We start from the raw sequence: 17647 nt of genomic DNA, 5'->3' as shown, positions 1-17647 counted from the left end.
GTCGAGCAGCACCTCAGAAACTCAGTTTGCTGCCAGTTTGGGTGCTGACCCAATCTAACCTCTTAAAACTGCTGTTTGGCACAGTGTGCAACTGCAGATGCAGATCTACTTTCCTGAGTCACACCAATCTATTAAAGTCCAAGATTTTACTGCATGTCCTGTGCTTCAGCAGAGCTGATTAAGGTGGCACGAGGCAATTACAGAACAAGCTGCTCCTCAGCACAGCTCCCTGCGAAAGGGCACTTGAGAAGCCTTTCAACAAAACACACCTGGAAGCTTTTCAAGTTGGAGTTTGCCAACCTGCCAAAACCAATATATGACCCAAAGATGATTTATTTTTTTCCAGGAGCTCCAGCAGCACCAACAGAGAAGTCCAGAAGAACTTGGCCTGGGCTGCCAGCATAGCTGGGTTGGTAGGAAGGCTGGATGGAGGAGGCTGCTTTGCCAGGAAAACTGCTGGAGAATGCAGGATCCCCCAGAGCTGCAACCCACCTGGAAGAGCCCTATCCCATCCTGCAGGGAATTTCAGGTGGGTTGGCCCTCTGTTTGAGTCAGAACACAATAAAAAGATTGGGAGGCATATGCATAGAGGTACACTGATAGACTACAGTGAATTCAGTTTTGCCAACACTTTCAAACAGCAAGGATACAACAACAGTATCTTTCTCACCACTTTAAATAAGCTGTCTTAGGAATTTTGAAACACTTGTTTTACTGAGTGAAAGACATCCTTATCCTAATAGCAGCTAAGGAGATGGGTAAACTAAAAACAAAAACCTAAAAAAAAAAAATCAACACCTCAGCCTACCAGTACAAAGTAAAGGCAGCCTGGGTTATTCCGACTGATCACAGGAATAACTAAACAATATTTTTAATTGCAACTAATGTGCTATCTTGAGACAGCTGCTTATTCTAACAGGTTTTATTCTGAGGTTTTCTGCTCATTAAGCATTAATGAGTCTTTTCCTCGAAAGGAAGGCTCTGCGTCAGATAAAAAGTCCCAAAATAGACAAACCAACCAAATAAAGTGTTTTATTCAGATATTCATTTGGACATGGCAGTGATGTTAAAGAACAGCTATTCAAGTAGCTGAAGTAAGCCCTTCAAAAGAAGTCACACAGCTTTGAGACTTGAACAAATTATTGTATGATCTCATCCAAGAGATCTAAATAGCTGGAACATCTGCCAGAGTCACCATCAATTTATTTAGCAGAGTTCATCAGTAGTTCATCAGCTCTGTTTGCACAAGCAGGTGCCAGGGCAGTCAATAAGGAGTCCTATATATGACTTAAAAAGAGGAGAGGGGGAGGAGAGTGGAACAGAAATGGGTGATTTTTGCTGTCTTAACATGGATGTGCACTGGGAGGAGGAAAATCCTGTTCAAACGAGGGCAGTGACTGTTACTGAAGGAGAAGTGCAGAAATTCTTTTTCCCAGAGAAGTATTCCATGCACAAGTAACTCTATTGTTAAAATTTTTTATTTGTGACAGTAAAGAAACCATTCAATACCTGATTGACAACACTTCTCTCTCCTGAAAACACTCATGTGGTATCTGTAGTGTTTCTCAAGTATCGCTGGATTGTTCATTGCATTAAAGTGTAAACAGCTCCATTATTAGGAAGGAAAAAAAAAAAAAAGAAAATAAAAATAAAGAAAGAAACATTTCCATTGCTTACTCCTCTTTTAAGAAGTTCCCAATAGATCTTTAACAAGAAAGAAAAAGAGTCAGCTGGATTTTTACAACATAATGTGAAACAGAAAACTGACAGATGGTTTTGCATAGTTAGCCCAGAGATATATTTTTTTTTTTTTAAGCAACTGCCCCCCCACAAGTCTCACCTGCCCTCCTCACCCCACAAAGGCATAAAAACATCACAGCACCTTGGAAATCAGAGGCACAAACTTGTTTTTGTTTTACAAATAGGGCTGTGCGGTACTGTGTTTTATTAGCTTAAAAAGAATCTGTAAAACATAGGATTATGTGTTTGTAAATTATATAGCTACAGAATTATTATTTTTTTTTTCTTTTTACACTGAAATTTCAAAAGCTGCAACATCAGTACACACCAGTGTCATTTAGATACTTTATTGTCCCCAACCAGTCTAATCAAAATCATGCTGTGATAAAAGTGACTGCGTACACCGATAACCAGACCTCTTCAGGTGTTGAGTTTCTTCCATATATAACTTTGCTGTTCCAAAAAGATTAAAGGGTGAAACAAATAAGACAAGTTATTCTTCCAAAGCTACCTAAATGAACACAGCAATATTGTACAATTGCTACCATCTTCCATTCAAAACCTGCCAATGCTTCCTGGTGGTTTAACAAGTATTCTGCGCACAGCCCTAGTTTACAAATGGCAATTGGATTGTAACACTTCAGTTGAATTTCAAGAATCTAAGGCATTCTGCCTTACAGCTTAATTTAAAAATACCTATACAGGCAAAAAAAACCATTTTTTTTTTTTTTTTTTTTTATTTTAACCCGACATAAAAAGGACAACAGAACTTCAAGCCAGGCAGTGTTTCTTGAGCTGAACAGAATGACCAACTGCAAAAAGACTTTTTAGTGTTTCTCTAATATGCAGAAAATAGAATCAAACCCCAGGGTTTATAACAGCCCTGGTGACCTGCGTGCATTAACTGCACTTCAAAATAAGCAAGAGATTCAGGAAACAAGTCTTTTTGTCCTAATTTTCAATTTTTTAGGATCTTGTATTTAAAATACAATCAAATACCCGTATTGCAAATTTTACAAACATTCCACTCATTATCTGACTTTATGGACAGAACTATATTGCTTTGTTAAAATCTAGAAACTCTATACACATACAGTGTCTGTATATCCACTCAAACTTAACACTTGAAATGTCAAGTAGGATGAAAGTGTCAAAATAAACAACTATGACAATTTGACCCCTTTGGCCAAATCTGAATACCCAGGGAAGCCCCAACCTGACTGAAGAGCACTCTTTTATATCAATGGGTGTGAGTTAAAAAAAAAATAAAATTAAAAAGCATCAGAAGTTATAGAAAATACTCTTATGATACTAACAGAGATCAAAACTGTTGCTAATTTTTTTGCCTTTTTATTCTCAACAAGTGTCACTTTAATGCTCTAAGTGAAAATAAGGTTTTTCTTTTGTTTTTGTTTTTTTTTTTTTTTTGATTTCTGAACTTCAAGAGCCAAAATAAATAAGAAACAAGGATGGATGTGGAGAACATCAGAACCGTTCATCGAGAAGCTGGTGCAGAAGCTCAGTTGTCCATTCTATGTGGATTTAAAAGCAATACAAGACACTTTAATAATCAACATTCATTCACAGACTTAAGGCAACTGGTTTATGAAATCGCTGCTCTCAGAAATGCAAACCAAGGACATGGTTTTTTCTCACATGTCACAACCGTTGAATGGCAACATCTTGGTGGGGTTGTTTAGTGTCTGATTGGAAGGTTGTTTGGTCTAACGCTAGCGAGAAAGTCTGAATTTTTTTTCCAGCCATTCCTATCATACCTGCACAACTAACTACAACCTGAATACTTCCCTGCAAACCGTGCCTGGAGCCGAAGAAGCTTCAAACACAGTTGAAAATACTGCTCAGAGAACAACTTTTTGGCAGCTTACAGTTTCATTACTCCCAAGTCAAATACAAAATTAAAACAATCTGAAACTGAAAGTAAACATTGATGGACTAACCAGAATCCATACCACCTTTTTTTTTTTTCCCCAAACAACATCGGTTGTTTTGTTTTCTCTTGTATTATTATTTTTTTTTTAATGACAACTTTGTCTTTTGTTGTGGCACAGAATTATACAGTACTAAGGTAATGCCAGCTGGTAAGAAAACAAAAGGGTGATGCTGTACAGACTCACGAGTGTCACAGGACTGCCCCCAACACCCAGATGCAGAGGGCAGCTGGCAGACAGCTGCACTGCATGGGATGAGACATTGGCCAGCTTTATACTGCACCTACAAGCACCTTCTCACTGCCTGCCTGGGCTGCCCTGCCCTTCCATGAAGGAATTTGTGAAGCTGCTTCCCCAGTGCTTCAGACAAGGATGAGAATCCAAGTCTGGCACCAGAAATTTCTTCTGAGTCGCTGAGACTTTTTGAGAAAAAAAACCAGGAAAGGCGAAGGAGATCTACGAGTCAGAATTTAGCATAAGGCTGATTAGAAGCACCAACTACTCCATTAGGTTTCTCTGGTGACAGCCAAATGTAGCTGTGATTTTTATGTGGAAAATAATTACAAGGTGACACTGGAAAGGGAAAAAAAACCCCAAAACCGTAGGTGTGCCTTGTTCTTCAAGACTTAAAATATTTAAGACTCACTCTTAAAATGGTACCAATGGCACCAGAGAAGATGCCAAGCAGGTTCTCAGAGGACTCAACTCCAAAGCCAGAGGACCACTTTTAGTCTAGGCTGGTAACTTCTGCCCTTTTTGCAAGACTTGATGAAGCTCCAAGCCTGCAACTTACATCATAAGGAGGAACGAATGCAGATCAAGAATGTGGGAAAACATTTTTTTTGCATTTTTATAAAGCAAAGATGGGAGAGGGCTTCATCCCAATTGAAAAAAAAAAAACAACCAAACAAACTATGTAAAAAAAAAAAAAAAAAAATCCTTTGCAGGTCACCTTTAACTGAGTTCTCTGGTATATCAAGATACTGTAGGATTAATATATAGGGGTGGGTAATGAAGCCTGCATTTTGTTTATTGCCCAAGTTTGCAGCTTACTGAAAATGTTTCATAGCACAGGCACAGTGGCAAAAACAGTATAACAGCCGATGGTCAACTCCATTTGGTGAGTATACAGTAGCAGCAATTAAAAGAAAAAAGTACTCCAAACAGCTCAATACAGATCCAGCTTACCCAGATGGGTTTTCTGAAGAAAAGAATCTTAAAACTAATAAATAGATCTCCTCCCCATTCTCCCAGGACAATGGTTTTCCAAACGAGAGGCATGGCAGTTGTGCGTAAGCAGAGACAACAGAACTTCATCTGTCTAGAATAAAAGGTGCTTCAGATCTGCTCGCCACCTTATTTTCTCAATTCCATCATTCCCTAATACTCAAACAACTGCAGATGTGTTCAAAACTGTGCCCAAAATCCAATCAGTGAAACAACCATGTACATGAATCCAAAAATCACCCCTCCCACAAACGTCTGAACCTTCTGAGCATGACAAAATGTAATACAACTTCATGTCGTTGTGGAGACAGGAACCCAGCATCTTTGTTTCAACTTTTTTCCTTTGTTATATATTACAGTGCTCTATAAAATTTTTCCTTTTTCCTTTTAAAGCATTTAGACAATACAAGACTAAAAGATGTCTGGAAATACGTCTTATACAAAAATGAATTTTTTTTTTTATCTTAAAATAACATTCAAAAAGGCACTTCATTCTGTAAGAAAAAATTCAGAGTCAGGTCAACTGCTCTAAGCAGGGGGGTAAAATTGTCTGCATAGTGGGAGGGGAAGAAAGGGAGAGAAATTCAACTGCTGAAATACAAGCTTCTTTTTTGGCATGTTTTAAGAAAAGCTGATCCAGTAAAAGATGTCCATTTATGAAATTCATTAAAAGAGTCCCATTTAAAATAGCTTTTTTTTTTTTTTTTTTTTTTTTTTCTCCTTTAAAAAAGTAGTCTGAACACATGACCTTAGGAGTCAGGCTTCTGAAGGCTTAATAATAGCATCACTCATGATTGTCCTTCGTGTCCAATGTAACAGGAAGATCAAGAGTAGCACTTCTGACAGGGGTGACCTCCCCAAAGCTTACATTTGAAAGAGCTGAAAAAGATGGAGACAGCCTGTAGCAACTGCAACCTAGTAGCAGAAGTCAGTCAAAGTTAAGGGCTACCTGTTGCAGAGTTTATGAAGCATACTGTAAACTTCTTCCTCTTTGCTTAGTCCTTCAAAGAAAGGAATAAGATCTAGCAGCTCTGTGTCTGTCATATCATCAAACCAGGACTGCACAGGCACCTGCAACAAAGCAATAGATATTAAGGTGTCTTTAAGACATGAAGACCACACGAGTTTTGCCTGTGTAGATGCCCTGTAACACCCACTGCCATCACAGGAAGGCAAACTGCTGGTTTTTAGCATTCAAAACCTGTAACAGGTTGCAGTCCACATTTTCTAGTATGCAAAACCAACCCCAAATCCAGCTGCCAACCACTTCACATGCAGATGAACTTCTCCTACATCTCCAGGTAACCTCTATGACCAAACAGTAGGCAGCTCAATCTGCTCTGCCACCTCAATACTCAGAACAGACTGGAAGGGAGATGCAGGTTCCAGAGCTGTACTGACACTTTATTTACAGGAAAGTCTTTTTTTTTCCCCTCCAAGTATTATCAGCCTGAGTCACTCAACACAGGCAGGCAGCAACAAACACTCCTGGCACCAGGATGCAGAGGAAAGATTGAAACACTGAGGATGGAACAGTTCTCCAATTAAAATAAAAATCCTTGGGTGCAGCTTCAGAAAACAATGCATATAATAACACTTCTTAAATATGTGGGCTGGGTTTGGGGAAGGAGATTTTTGTATCTTCATTATGGAAGTCCACTGAGGTTTTCAAAAGACTATCTTGGATCTTGTTACAAGCTCCATTTCTGCACAGACTCCAGTATCAGCTAGCTAGCAGCACTCCTGTGTGTATGATTAAACTGCTCTGACAAGGCCCTTAATTTCATCTCCCAAATTTCTACAGCTCATTATTTTCTTGGCACTGAATTCTGAGATACCAAATGACGATCTGGATCAGGATTGTAATTTTAACCATGAACATAAATCAGAGCTGCAGCTCCTGCTTATTATAAATAGCAACTTTAAACCATGTGTGGCATCGACCAGAAAAAAGTTTTTATCCAGTCATTTAGGGAATCACGGTAGCAGGATCTGAATGTAAAAGCTGATTGCTACAAGATAAAGAGCTCATGCAAATAAAAAAAATGCTATTCAGGAGAGGCAGCACCAGGCAAACCAATGTCTCTTATGAAGACTTCTTATGTCAATTTTAACAGTTCACAAACAAGGCAACCTAAAAACATCAAAGAAAGTATTGTACAGCTCAGATGTTTAAGTCAGTAGATCTGAGGGGAGCTCCAGCTTGCTGTCCTGGCAGCTACAAACCAGATGTGAGCATCTGTACTGGTTGTAGCAATGGATGGAGCAAGTGCCAGAAGATTCTACCCAAACTTCTGGATCTGATACAACACACAGAGTGAAAATTCACACTGCTCCTTGAAGTACTCTTGGATGACTTTTATCTTTATTCCTAAAACCTGATGAACCTGTTGACTACCATTTCTAATTATGAATCAAGTTATCACAAGAATACTTAAAAGGAAAACCATAACAACACAACAGGATCTTCATATTTTCTTCCCCTTGTCCACAAATGCAGAACTCAAGACTGTAACCAGTAAATCATTAATTATCTTGTCTAATAATTTTTTTTCATTCACACACAGTGAAAAAAAGATGCAGTACCAAAAGCAGTTCAAGGAAACCATCCTTTGTGTAATCACCACTCCAAAGAACAAAAACTATACTGGAGGGCAGCTTTGCTTTTTAGAGCTACATTTGTTATTTGGGTTCTACACCATTAGGTATTTCTCAAAACTGAGGGACTTCATACCAAAAAATAAACTGAACAGTTGTGCCTATGAGACACTGTCAAGATGTTTGCCCTAATCCTTCACCAGCTGGCAGTGAACACCAGAACCTACCCCACAGTCTAGAAAAACACAGCAGGTAATACAAATTAGTGTTCTGAAAAGCTATTTTCTGAATCAAAGTCTGTGCAAGGACCAGAAAGATAAAGTTAGGGTTGAGTACTTCTAATCCTTAAAAATACTTACTGCATTTTCAGGATGGAAGATGTAAGATGCAGGAGAATTATCTACTATAATAACTTTACTCAGTTCACGTCCCAGTCGACTCAGATCCTTCACATAATTCCCTCGGTGGAAAACACAGGATTCTCTAAAGAGCCTTGCCCTGAACACACCCCAGCGATCCAGTAAGTCAGCTACTGGGTCTGCATACTTAAAAAGAGAAATCAGAAACATGAAGTTAGCAACGTGGAGGCAAGGCTAATTCATAGAACTGCACAAAGAAGGGAGACAAACTAATTTCAGGTAAAATGCCCTTTCTTAATTTTCTTCCTTTTTAATTAACTCACAGGCCTGCAAAGCTGAAGTGATTAATAGAGATGTAACACAGAAATAGCAGGGTTATCTTTCTATGGAAAGGTAACTTGCACTTTAATAGTCTTCTGTGGTTTACTGATCAGGTTATATTCTTAGGGCCAACCTAGAGTTACCCAGAAGTTGATGGATCCAGAGACCTCACCAAACATTACCAGAAAAACAGCCAATACTAAATCTATATGAAAAAAAGCTATAAATCTATATGAAAATCTATATAAAGCCATCTCCACAGCTCATTCATCTCTATGTGGCTCTGAAAATAAAACTGCAATGAAGGCACCTGAGCTCAATGCAGCTTTTTCAAATGATGCTCATGGAGCCACTGGGTCACTGAGAATCTTAAGATTATTAAATTGCATAATTGGACCATTAAAAAAATAATAATCAAAGATGTTAAAAGGAAAAATACCCTTGTACTATACTGGGAAATTGTATTTTTTTTTATAAGATAATACTTTGAGGCACAGTTTAGAATCCTACAATTCATATAAACTGGCCAAGAAAAAGTATTCCAATAAACCTGAATGGGAAACAACCATGTCATAAATTATTTTTGCAGGACAGGAGTTACCATTTTCCTGTATTTCAAGCTGAGAATCAAAACTGATGCTGAAATCAATAATCTCTTAACTAAGAAAACTGCCACTCATCTAACTACAGTAGGAAATTGTTCCATTATTTAAGTTTTTCACATGGTAAACAGAGTGGAGGGAAGAATTCTCTGGTAAGGCAGCATTTAGTAGGTCCAAATGGAGTCCTGCCCCTTTCCACCATCTCTACACCAGGTTGGAGTAAAAGCTTATTGTGATGAAGTATTATTTGGAAATACTCAGTGCAATTTCACAAACAAGACACCACAAATACAAAACACTGGAAGAAGGGAAGAATTGAAGATATCTACTACTGTAATGTCTACCACAAAACTACCTACGAGGTACTACTGTTAACTGGAGACCAGAGGGCACAAAATATTCCTGGAGGATGTTTCAAGGTTTACACAGCATCTGATTTTTCCAACTCCAGATTCCAATTGCACCTTGACAGAACCAAAAACGTGTTCCCAATTTTCATATATAAAGTAAATTTCTGGATCACTGATTGATTGTGTAGATAGTGTTAAATAGAGTGAGTTTTATTTCATGCCCAGCTTTAATATACTGCTTTACTCACAGGCTATTTGTTCTAATTTCTCACTATAACCATGGTAACTTGTGAGCCTTTCATATTGGCATTATGAGCAATGCATGGAGGCTACATTATGAGACAAGCCCATATGTGATGGTGTTACCATGGAAACACTTACCCACACACTAGCAGACAAAGTACACACTGTCAGACAAAGAAGCAAAAAAGAAGGGGAAAAATTAAGATAGTTCCAACTGTGGATATAATTATCCATAAAAATCCCAACCAAAAGTCCAACGAGCAGCAGTGGAAGGGCTAATGAGATGAAGAGGGGAACAAACCTTGGCTAGACTGGCTGTGAAGAGTACACATTCAAAGAGCTCTCCCATCCTCTGAAGAAACTCATCCACATGTGGTCGTTTCAGTACATAAACCTGGAATGACAATCACCAGGTGAAATACAGTTTAAGCTACAAGGCAAAAAGAAAGCCTGCTAAACACTCCTGTAATCCCAACACTTTTAGAAACAAAAGTTAGCATGAAAGCACTTCGAATAAAATGCTGCAAGGAAAAAAACAAACAACACCTAAGTATAAAAGTAGACATCCAATAATGAGAAATCTGAATGCATGAGCTGCCAAGACCCATGCTGATTATGGACTCACAAGCACTGTGCATCATCTGGAGTGATGCCTCTTGAAAAATCTCATTAAAGGCAACAAGAAGCAGTCAAGCTTCTCAAGGAGCAAGGATTTGGATCCCTCAACTGAAACCATTTTGGTGCTGGTGTGTTTAGTCCTGAAGGGCTTTACAGAAAGAATAAATCTGATGAAACCCCCTCTGATGGCAGGAACTGCACGATAGGGAACTCTTTTTTTTTCCTTGTGGTTCTTTCATTTCTTGAATACCTGGCCCCAGGTACCATCTCTCACTATGGAAAATTCTCAGGCACTGCAGAGAGCTCTCACCAAAAGTCTCCAGAGCTCCATGAAGAATTTTGAAATTTGGTGGCAACTTCTACAGCATCTTCCATTGTGACATTCCCATAAGAAGGTGAGCACAGAGATTTCTCTCCTCCTGAGCAGCTTGGTTTCACCTTGCCACAGCTCGGGTGCCTACAGCCAACAACCTGATTTATAAACATGAGAGCCTCCTCGCCTCTCTTTTCAAAGCAAGCAAGATGATTTCCCTTCACAGAACACACCAAGATAAGATAACTGCTGCTCAGCAAGAGTACAAGTAGCTCACAAGATACTGGGAAGCTGAGGAGGGGAGTCTGCTTGAAAAATATTAATCTTGTTTGCACACAGATTAGAAGTTTGAGACAAAACACTGGCAGCATTTTATCTTCTCCACTTGGCAAATAATCCTTAATACTGGAAATTTCAAGTCTGGCATACAGCTGAATTCAGGATGCAATTTCAGGAATTTCTTTCTTTGATATGTAGAACTTGATTAATTGTATGTATTTTACTACATTCATATTATTAAAAAGGGAAAGAATTGAAGCACCCAGAGAAAAAGCCTGAAGGAGAAAATATGGAGATGCCAGCTTGAACTAAAATGTAACAATAAAAGCCTTAAGCAAAAAAAGAAAAAAATTTGCATAATAGGGACTTGAAATCCTAAATCTGAAAGCAAAGTTTCATTAAAAACATTTATGATGGAGCTGTACCTTAATGACTAAAGCAGAAACATTATTTTTCCACTTTGCTTTAAATACCATATAGCTCATAGCATGAAGACCTGACCTGCTTTAGGTTATTTCTAAGAAGTTTAACTAAACTATTTCTGCCCCCTCAAACTCAAACAATATCTTGAAACTTTGATACAGGTAAAAAAATTATAATGCAGACTTTTTTTCTAACCACAGCAGCACCTACCCAAACAAATCTGACATTTTATGAATCAAGGACAGTTAACAGATGTACTTCAATACCACTTGCTTTGCAAATAATTAGAGCAGCTTCCTGTATTTCACTGGGCATAAACCAAGTCATTTCCTCTCCTGTAACAATGCAATTAATTATTTCACTTCATTTTTACTACACAAAGTTGTTCTGCATTATTTCCTTCCCAAATTAGGTCTTCCCATTTTTAAAGATACAGATAAGACATGCACAGTCCTTCTGTGTCTGGATACCCCGAGATTACCCAGTTGTAAGAGGCAAGGAAGCATGAGGTGAGTTACTCCTTAACTCTAACAGTTCAGAATGGAGTTCTTAATTCTTTAGCCTTGAATTAGATTCCTACAGCTGGTTTTCAGGACAGAAAAGGGACATTCCAGAGACTTAAAATTAATTTTTGGATAGTAAGTGCTGGATGTTAGTATTAATTTCCCTTTTAAACACCAGTGTTTGCAGCTGCAGTCTCCACTCTCCAACCCACTCTGTGCCTGTGGCAGTGAAATATTTCCACTTGGAATGGGATTACAAACTCCACGCCAAGGATCTGAACTTTGCTGCTTGCAACATTAACCCCCTGCTCCATGAAGAGGGAACACAGTAAATCAACCCAGTAGCTCCAGACCCAGAAGCTCCTTAACCACAGGCTTGTGAAGAGGAGCAGGCTACTAAAAACCCAAGCATTTGTAACATGCACTCTCCTGGCAATTTGTAGGACTTCTAAGATTGCAAGGAGTCAGGAGGAGCTCCAAGCACACAGCATCTGAAGTTCTATTGTCTGCCTTCTGCAGGCTGCACCTCCTGATATCAGAGCATCCTCAACCTCCTCTACTTGAGTTTCTCTTGCTGCTTTGCCTTCCATTTCACCTCCTGGGTTTTGGCCAACAAATTCACTGATGTTAAATGCCTTATTAATAATAAAATATGATCTCATAGGATAAGGTCTCACCAAATGTTTCCCTTCATTTCCTCCCTCTCTAAAAAGGCCCAACTCCTTCATGGTTTTGTTTTATACAGTACTTTTTTTTTTCTTTCCCTCAGAACAATGTATCTTAAATACTCTGTGTGGTTATTCTCCTTGAAGTTTTTTTTGGAAAAGTCCTACTTAGTTCCTGGAAGCAACTGCAAGTGTACTGGTATCCCAGGATACAAAATCTCTTTGGTTTACTCCACATAAAAAGCTTTCTTCAGCTGACAGTGCAGCTCTTTTCTCCTCTTCCTCCTCGTTGGGAATTTTTTCCCCTCTACTTTGTTAGGGGCTGGACTTGTATCTCAATGCCACATGGTTATTTGTGGCTTGGCTTTCTCCTCTGTTGCCTGATGGCTTCAGTTTAAGTCTCTAGACTAAGTGGCTCCTGGCATTTTTCTGAGATTTATAAACTGTCTTCAGGGCATTAGGAAAAAACAAAACCCAAAACCTAAACAACTCTCCAGTTTTTCTGTACCGTACACTCACTGACTTCTTCCTTATCACAGTAAGAATTTAGAGAAATACAGTGTGGTTTTTTTAATTTTAAACAAACCCCACTCTTAAAACGTTAAGGCACAAGTCAGGCACTAGGCAAGTTTTCACAGGATTCTGCACTAACAGCTGCTAATGGCAGAAAAGAATTAATTATCTTTAATTGTTTTCAAGAATTTGGTATTTCCACCTACATTTTCTTTACCTCAAAGGAGTCTTAACCTGGACTTGGTGTTTGTAAACCAAAACAGAAATCCAGCTCAACTTTCATCAGTTAAACAGGACACACAGAACTGCCTTTCAAAACCACCTTTACAATAACAAAATCTTCAAGTAATGACAAAGAAATCAGTCCAGGAAAACTCCAGCTCCTGTAACTTTCTTTTGGGGGCTGGGTTCATCTTCTTAGCAGTGAGCAGAGCAACCCAAATCCTCGAGCTGTATCTTCCTGGGTCAGTCACACTCTTGTGGTTGCCTCCCAGTGCAAGTAACCAAGAATAGGCCAGCTAGAATGGATACAGCCTATCCTGGATTACTTGAACCAGGCCACAGCCTTCTGTAAGAAACTGAATTAATGTTGTCCTTCAGAGAAAGAAAGTTGAGTATTCAAAGTGTTTTCCCCAACCAATACAAAATATTTTCTACATTACATCAAAGTACACACACCAAACATTGCTTCCAACAGCTTCAAATAAGGATTTGTTAACTGAATATAAAAACACTTAAAATCTAGTTTTACTCATGTAATAAAGCGTATTAAAGAATGAAATTCCAAGTTAACTCTTTAGGTTTTGACACCACCACCAAAGCCAACTTGGAAAACAGGAAAAGGGCCACCATACCCTAAAAATATTTAGCTGCTGGGGATTAAAACTGTATTTAACACATGATTTCTCATCTGGGGGTTGTGACTGCACTTTTTAAATGGGAAGCACGTTCCAAGAGTGTTCTTCCAGAAGTTACACCAAGGGCACCAAACAGGTTGTACATCTTTTCTCCAGCCACTACTCTCTACTTTCGTCAATAAACTTCCTCTAAAGAGCACTCCTGGTTGCAGTGTATTTCACTGGACTTCCCACAGCTTCTCACTTACAATTTGGTAGAACTAGGGACCAACTCTCATTTCCTTTTATTCAGAGCACCAGAGAGAAATGAAAGAACTGGCCAGGAGTCTGTCAGCTTGTGTTAGAACTGCCCTTTTGTATCTGTGCCATCATTCCCAGCACAAAGCCTGGGGTTTGCCAGGCACAGCCTCTGCAGGCATCTAAAGAGCCAGAACAGAAGCACAGAGAGGTTCCTCCCCACGAGTTATTCCCTTGCAAAATAAAGCAACAAATCCTTTCTAAAGACAAGTTAAATAAGGCTGAAAAAAGGAAAATGAGAGAGGGACAAGGAGTGTTCAAATAAAGCTGTTTTTCCTTTTGGTTGGTTGTTTTTCTTTTTAAGTAGGGGAGCTGGTTTACCCAAACACTCTTGAAGATGAGGATTTGAACTGCTCCCTAACAAAAGTGTCTCTGAACTGTGGATTATAAATGACATAAGGGAAAATAAATTCCCCAGACTAAAAACAAACAAAACAAAACAACCAACCAAAGAAATCACATTTACCATGAACAAAACTCGTTTGGCAGGTTGGTCTCAAAACTGCTTCAAGTGCTCAGCAATTGAATTTCTATTTTTGGTACATAAGATCTGAAAAATCCTGTCTAATTTCCAATTTGTTTCTGCAGGGACACTTCTGAAATGGTGTTCTCCAGTTGTTTCCCATGAGGTTTTGTCTAAGGCAGAGTTCAAATACAACAAGACTCTGCCAGACAATCTCCAGCTCATTATTAAGTCTTACTGGTACAACTGGTACACACTACAGACACTGTGGTTCCAGACATTTCACATATCAAATGATATTTTAAACAGGTCACATTATCACAGTTAAATAAAAATAAGCCTGCTGGATGATAGTAAATCATTTTGCCTGCTGAGGTGATTAAAAACACAGGAATCCAAGACTTTGCCTGTTCAGCATACTGTCTAAATTACCTTTATTTCATGAATCACAAATTAAAAACAGCTTCATTTCTACCACCCAGATGTGATCGAGTCTTTTACCTATTTTAGAGATTCAGAACTTCAAATACAAGTGATTTTCCTTGAAAATTAGGCAGGAAGTCTCCAGCAAAGCATTTCACCTGATCTTCTCTGTCATGAGGGCCCTTCCTCCTGGTTAAGTTCAGTCCACTTGCTTTGAACAGTTGCTTTTGTTCTTGTTTTTGTTTTTTTTTTTTTTTTTTATTTTTTAATTTTAATTTGTTTTTGTTTTCTATTATTATTCTTATTACTACTATTATTATTAATTTTATTATAATTATTTGGTCATGGTTTGGGGTTTATTTTCAGTGCCCAACTGCATCAGGTTTGGGGAAGAATCAGAGTTTCCAGCAGGGAACAGAAAGGCAACCTGCTTTTTAAGTGCTTGACTTTAAAGCCCAAATAGTCTTATTTACATTTTGAAAAAAAATCTAACCAGTAAACCATCTTGACAAGCTAAGTGATCACAATTTATTCCCTATTTTAGTCCCTTTAACAAAAGTATTCTAGAAAAGCTTCAGGAGAGAAAATACCTGCATTACAGAACCAAAGACCACCAAAGCCCAAATACCAAATGGCAACAGACAATATCACAACTTAAATGTCTCAAAATATCATTTACATGTTTTAAGCATTCAGCTCTGGTGAACATTACAAGTTTAAGTACCCTAAATACTGAATTTTTCTACATAAAGGAAGCAAAGTGTAGAAACTCACACAACTATCACTCTAAAACACATTCCAGTCTCTGACATACTTAGTAATTATTTTAAGAGTGACAATTACATGGGCAGTTTTTGTAACAGGTAATCAAAACTATGAACAAATTTTATGATCCATTGTTCCAAGATGAAAATACAAACCTGTTTGTCCAAGTTAAAATAATCCAGGCAAAATTTCAAAGACTAAAGTATTGCTATTAAATTACATCCAGGGAAGATCTGCAGCTCAGTAACTGCCTTATCTTTAACCTATAACAACCAACAAAAGATGTTTCAAGTAATTTGGAAGATTTATATATCAGAAAGACTCAGCTTCCCACTGACCAGTAAAACTCATCTCCAAGCAAGACCTTTAGTGCCTGACTGAAGAGGAAAAATTACAGCACTGTAATTTACTTAACATCTGAAGGGATGACTACTGATTAAAGACACCAAATGGACTGATTTTAAAATCATGGGCGTTTTGCATTTCCTAAAAACCATTTCACAGTCTTAATTGAAGTTCTTAAAGAATAAGAAATAAAAATTAGTCTCTTTGCAATTTTGTCCAGACCTTTTAAAGATGCCCAAGTGCATAAAAAGTCCTATCAGAGAAACTTAAATTACTCATAGAAAGAAAATGTGAGAGAACTTATAGATTATCATATAAAATTGAACATTTTGGGTTGTCCATTTGAACAACTCACCCAAAGGCATTACAGCCATTTTATGTCCTGTTTGTGGAGTGAACAAGAAATACAGTATTCAAGTTGTTTTTTCTGGGCCTAGCCATGTTGGAAAACCTATCCTTACAGCATGTTTGAAAACATTTTGAAACTGAGAGAGTCAAGTATTGAAGTCCTGGAAGAGATATTCTTAAAACGTTTAATTTTAACTTAGCAGTTAGAAACCACCCACCTGATGGAAGAGGGATGGATGCCTGTCTGCAGGGCACATTCCAGGGTTTTGGATTTTGCAAAAGGACAAATTACTGAATGCAAAAAGCAGCACATGGAGAGGGGTAACCCCTGGGAGACTGAGGACACTGCTAGAGCAGTGGTAACAGAACCACAGAGCTTACCTGATGTATGGTTCCATCAATTTCAACAGGAACGATGAAATCAGCATTGCTAATTGGCTAGAAAGAATGACAAAGAAATAAATCAACATTAAAAATAAGATTAAGGGAGAGGAAATGCCAGGGGTGTGAAGGAAAGGAGTACTTGCTTCTCAGGAAGAAGTCAGTAAGGATTATTGATTACACAAATCCACTCTGCACGTGTCCCTTTACACACACAACTCAAAAGCCTTTACACAGTTGTGTTCACCAGACACTGCATTTCCCTCTTCCCTCATCCTTTTAAGCTTCACACAATGCAATGTGCTTTACTGCTTGAATAACACCTCCCCCACCAGGATAAAAATCTATTTGGATAACTCTTTCATCAAGCCTGTGTGGAGGACAACAATGCAATTCAGCTATGTGCTTCCCATACTCTGCTCTGTGTCATCTGTTAGCAATGAATTATAAATAAGGGGGTAAAAGTAATACCTAAAGGTTACACTTGAACCAGGAGCTGCAACAAGATGCAGTAAGACTTCAGTCATATAGCTAAAGGATTCTCATTTAATAATGTAAAGCTACATTTTAATTCAGATAGGAAGAGCAGGCAGACTCCAAGTCCTTGAATCCATTTTTCTAGCCTGCTGAAGGCAAATTATTTCTTCAGACTTCACCACTGGGTGAAGTAAAATGACTTTGGAAACAGGGAAGTGTCCTTGCAGACAGTTTAGGAGTACACAAGGTCTAATCTTGGCAAGGCAGCAGTGGTAGCTGGGGAACATGCAGCTCACAGTATTTATTGCTTCTCATGGACATCAAACTTGGCAGAACCCTTTGGTATGGCTCACGCATTACGCCCATGGTAAAAAAATATAATCATGTAAACATGGCCAGCTGGAGTTTGTAACTCACCCAATGAGCTGCAGCTTGGAAATGGCTGAGACCCAGAGCTGCCAAACATAGTTTTAACTGGACTGATTACCAGGCCACGTGCTTCCCAGATACCTGCCCGAAAGGAAGGCTGGGAGCAGGCTGGTTGGTAACTCAAGTGGCTTTGCTAAGGCTGGAAAACACCTTTGCTCA

The 17647-nt window shown here is 38.5% G+C and overlaps 1 protein-coding gene across 3 annotated transcripts in view; it reads right to left on the bottom strand.

Annotated features, from left to right (window-relative positions):
- Positions 1 to 1462: 1462 nt before the first annotated feature.
- CTDSPL (CTD small phosphatase like) overlaps positions 1463 to 17647 on the bottom strand; it is an 84130-nt gene continuing 67945 nt past the window's right edge. For all 3 annotated transcript variants that reach the window (XM_030444540.1, XM_008502208.2, XM_008502209.2), the window contains 4 exons: positions 16583 to 16639; positions 9691 to 9783; positions 7874 to 8059; positions 1463 to 5987 (listed from right to left, as the gene is read on the bottom strand). In XM_030444540.1, coding sequence (XP_030300400.1) covers positions 5862 to 5987; positions 7874 to 8059; positions 9691 to 9783; positions 16583 to 16639 — 462 coding nt within the window. In that variant the 3' untranslated portion in view covers positions 1463 to 5861. The remainder of the gene's footprint in view (positions 5988 to 7873; positions 8060 to 9690; positions 9784 to 16582; positions 16640 to 17647) is intronic.

The sequence above is a fragment of the Calypte anna genome, chromosome 2 (genome assembly GCF_003957555.1).
Source record: "Calypte anna isolate BGI_N300 chromosome 2, bCalAnn1_v1.p, whole genome shotgun sequence".
NCBI lineage: Eukaryota > Metazoa > Chordata > Aves > Apodiformes > Trochilidae > Calypte > Calypte anna.
Note: the sequence above shows the minus strand (reverse complement) of the source record. Positions and strands in the feature narration are given on the sequence as shown.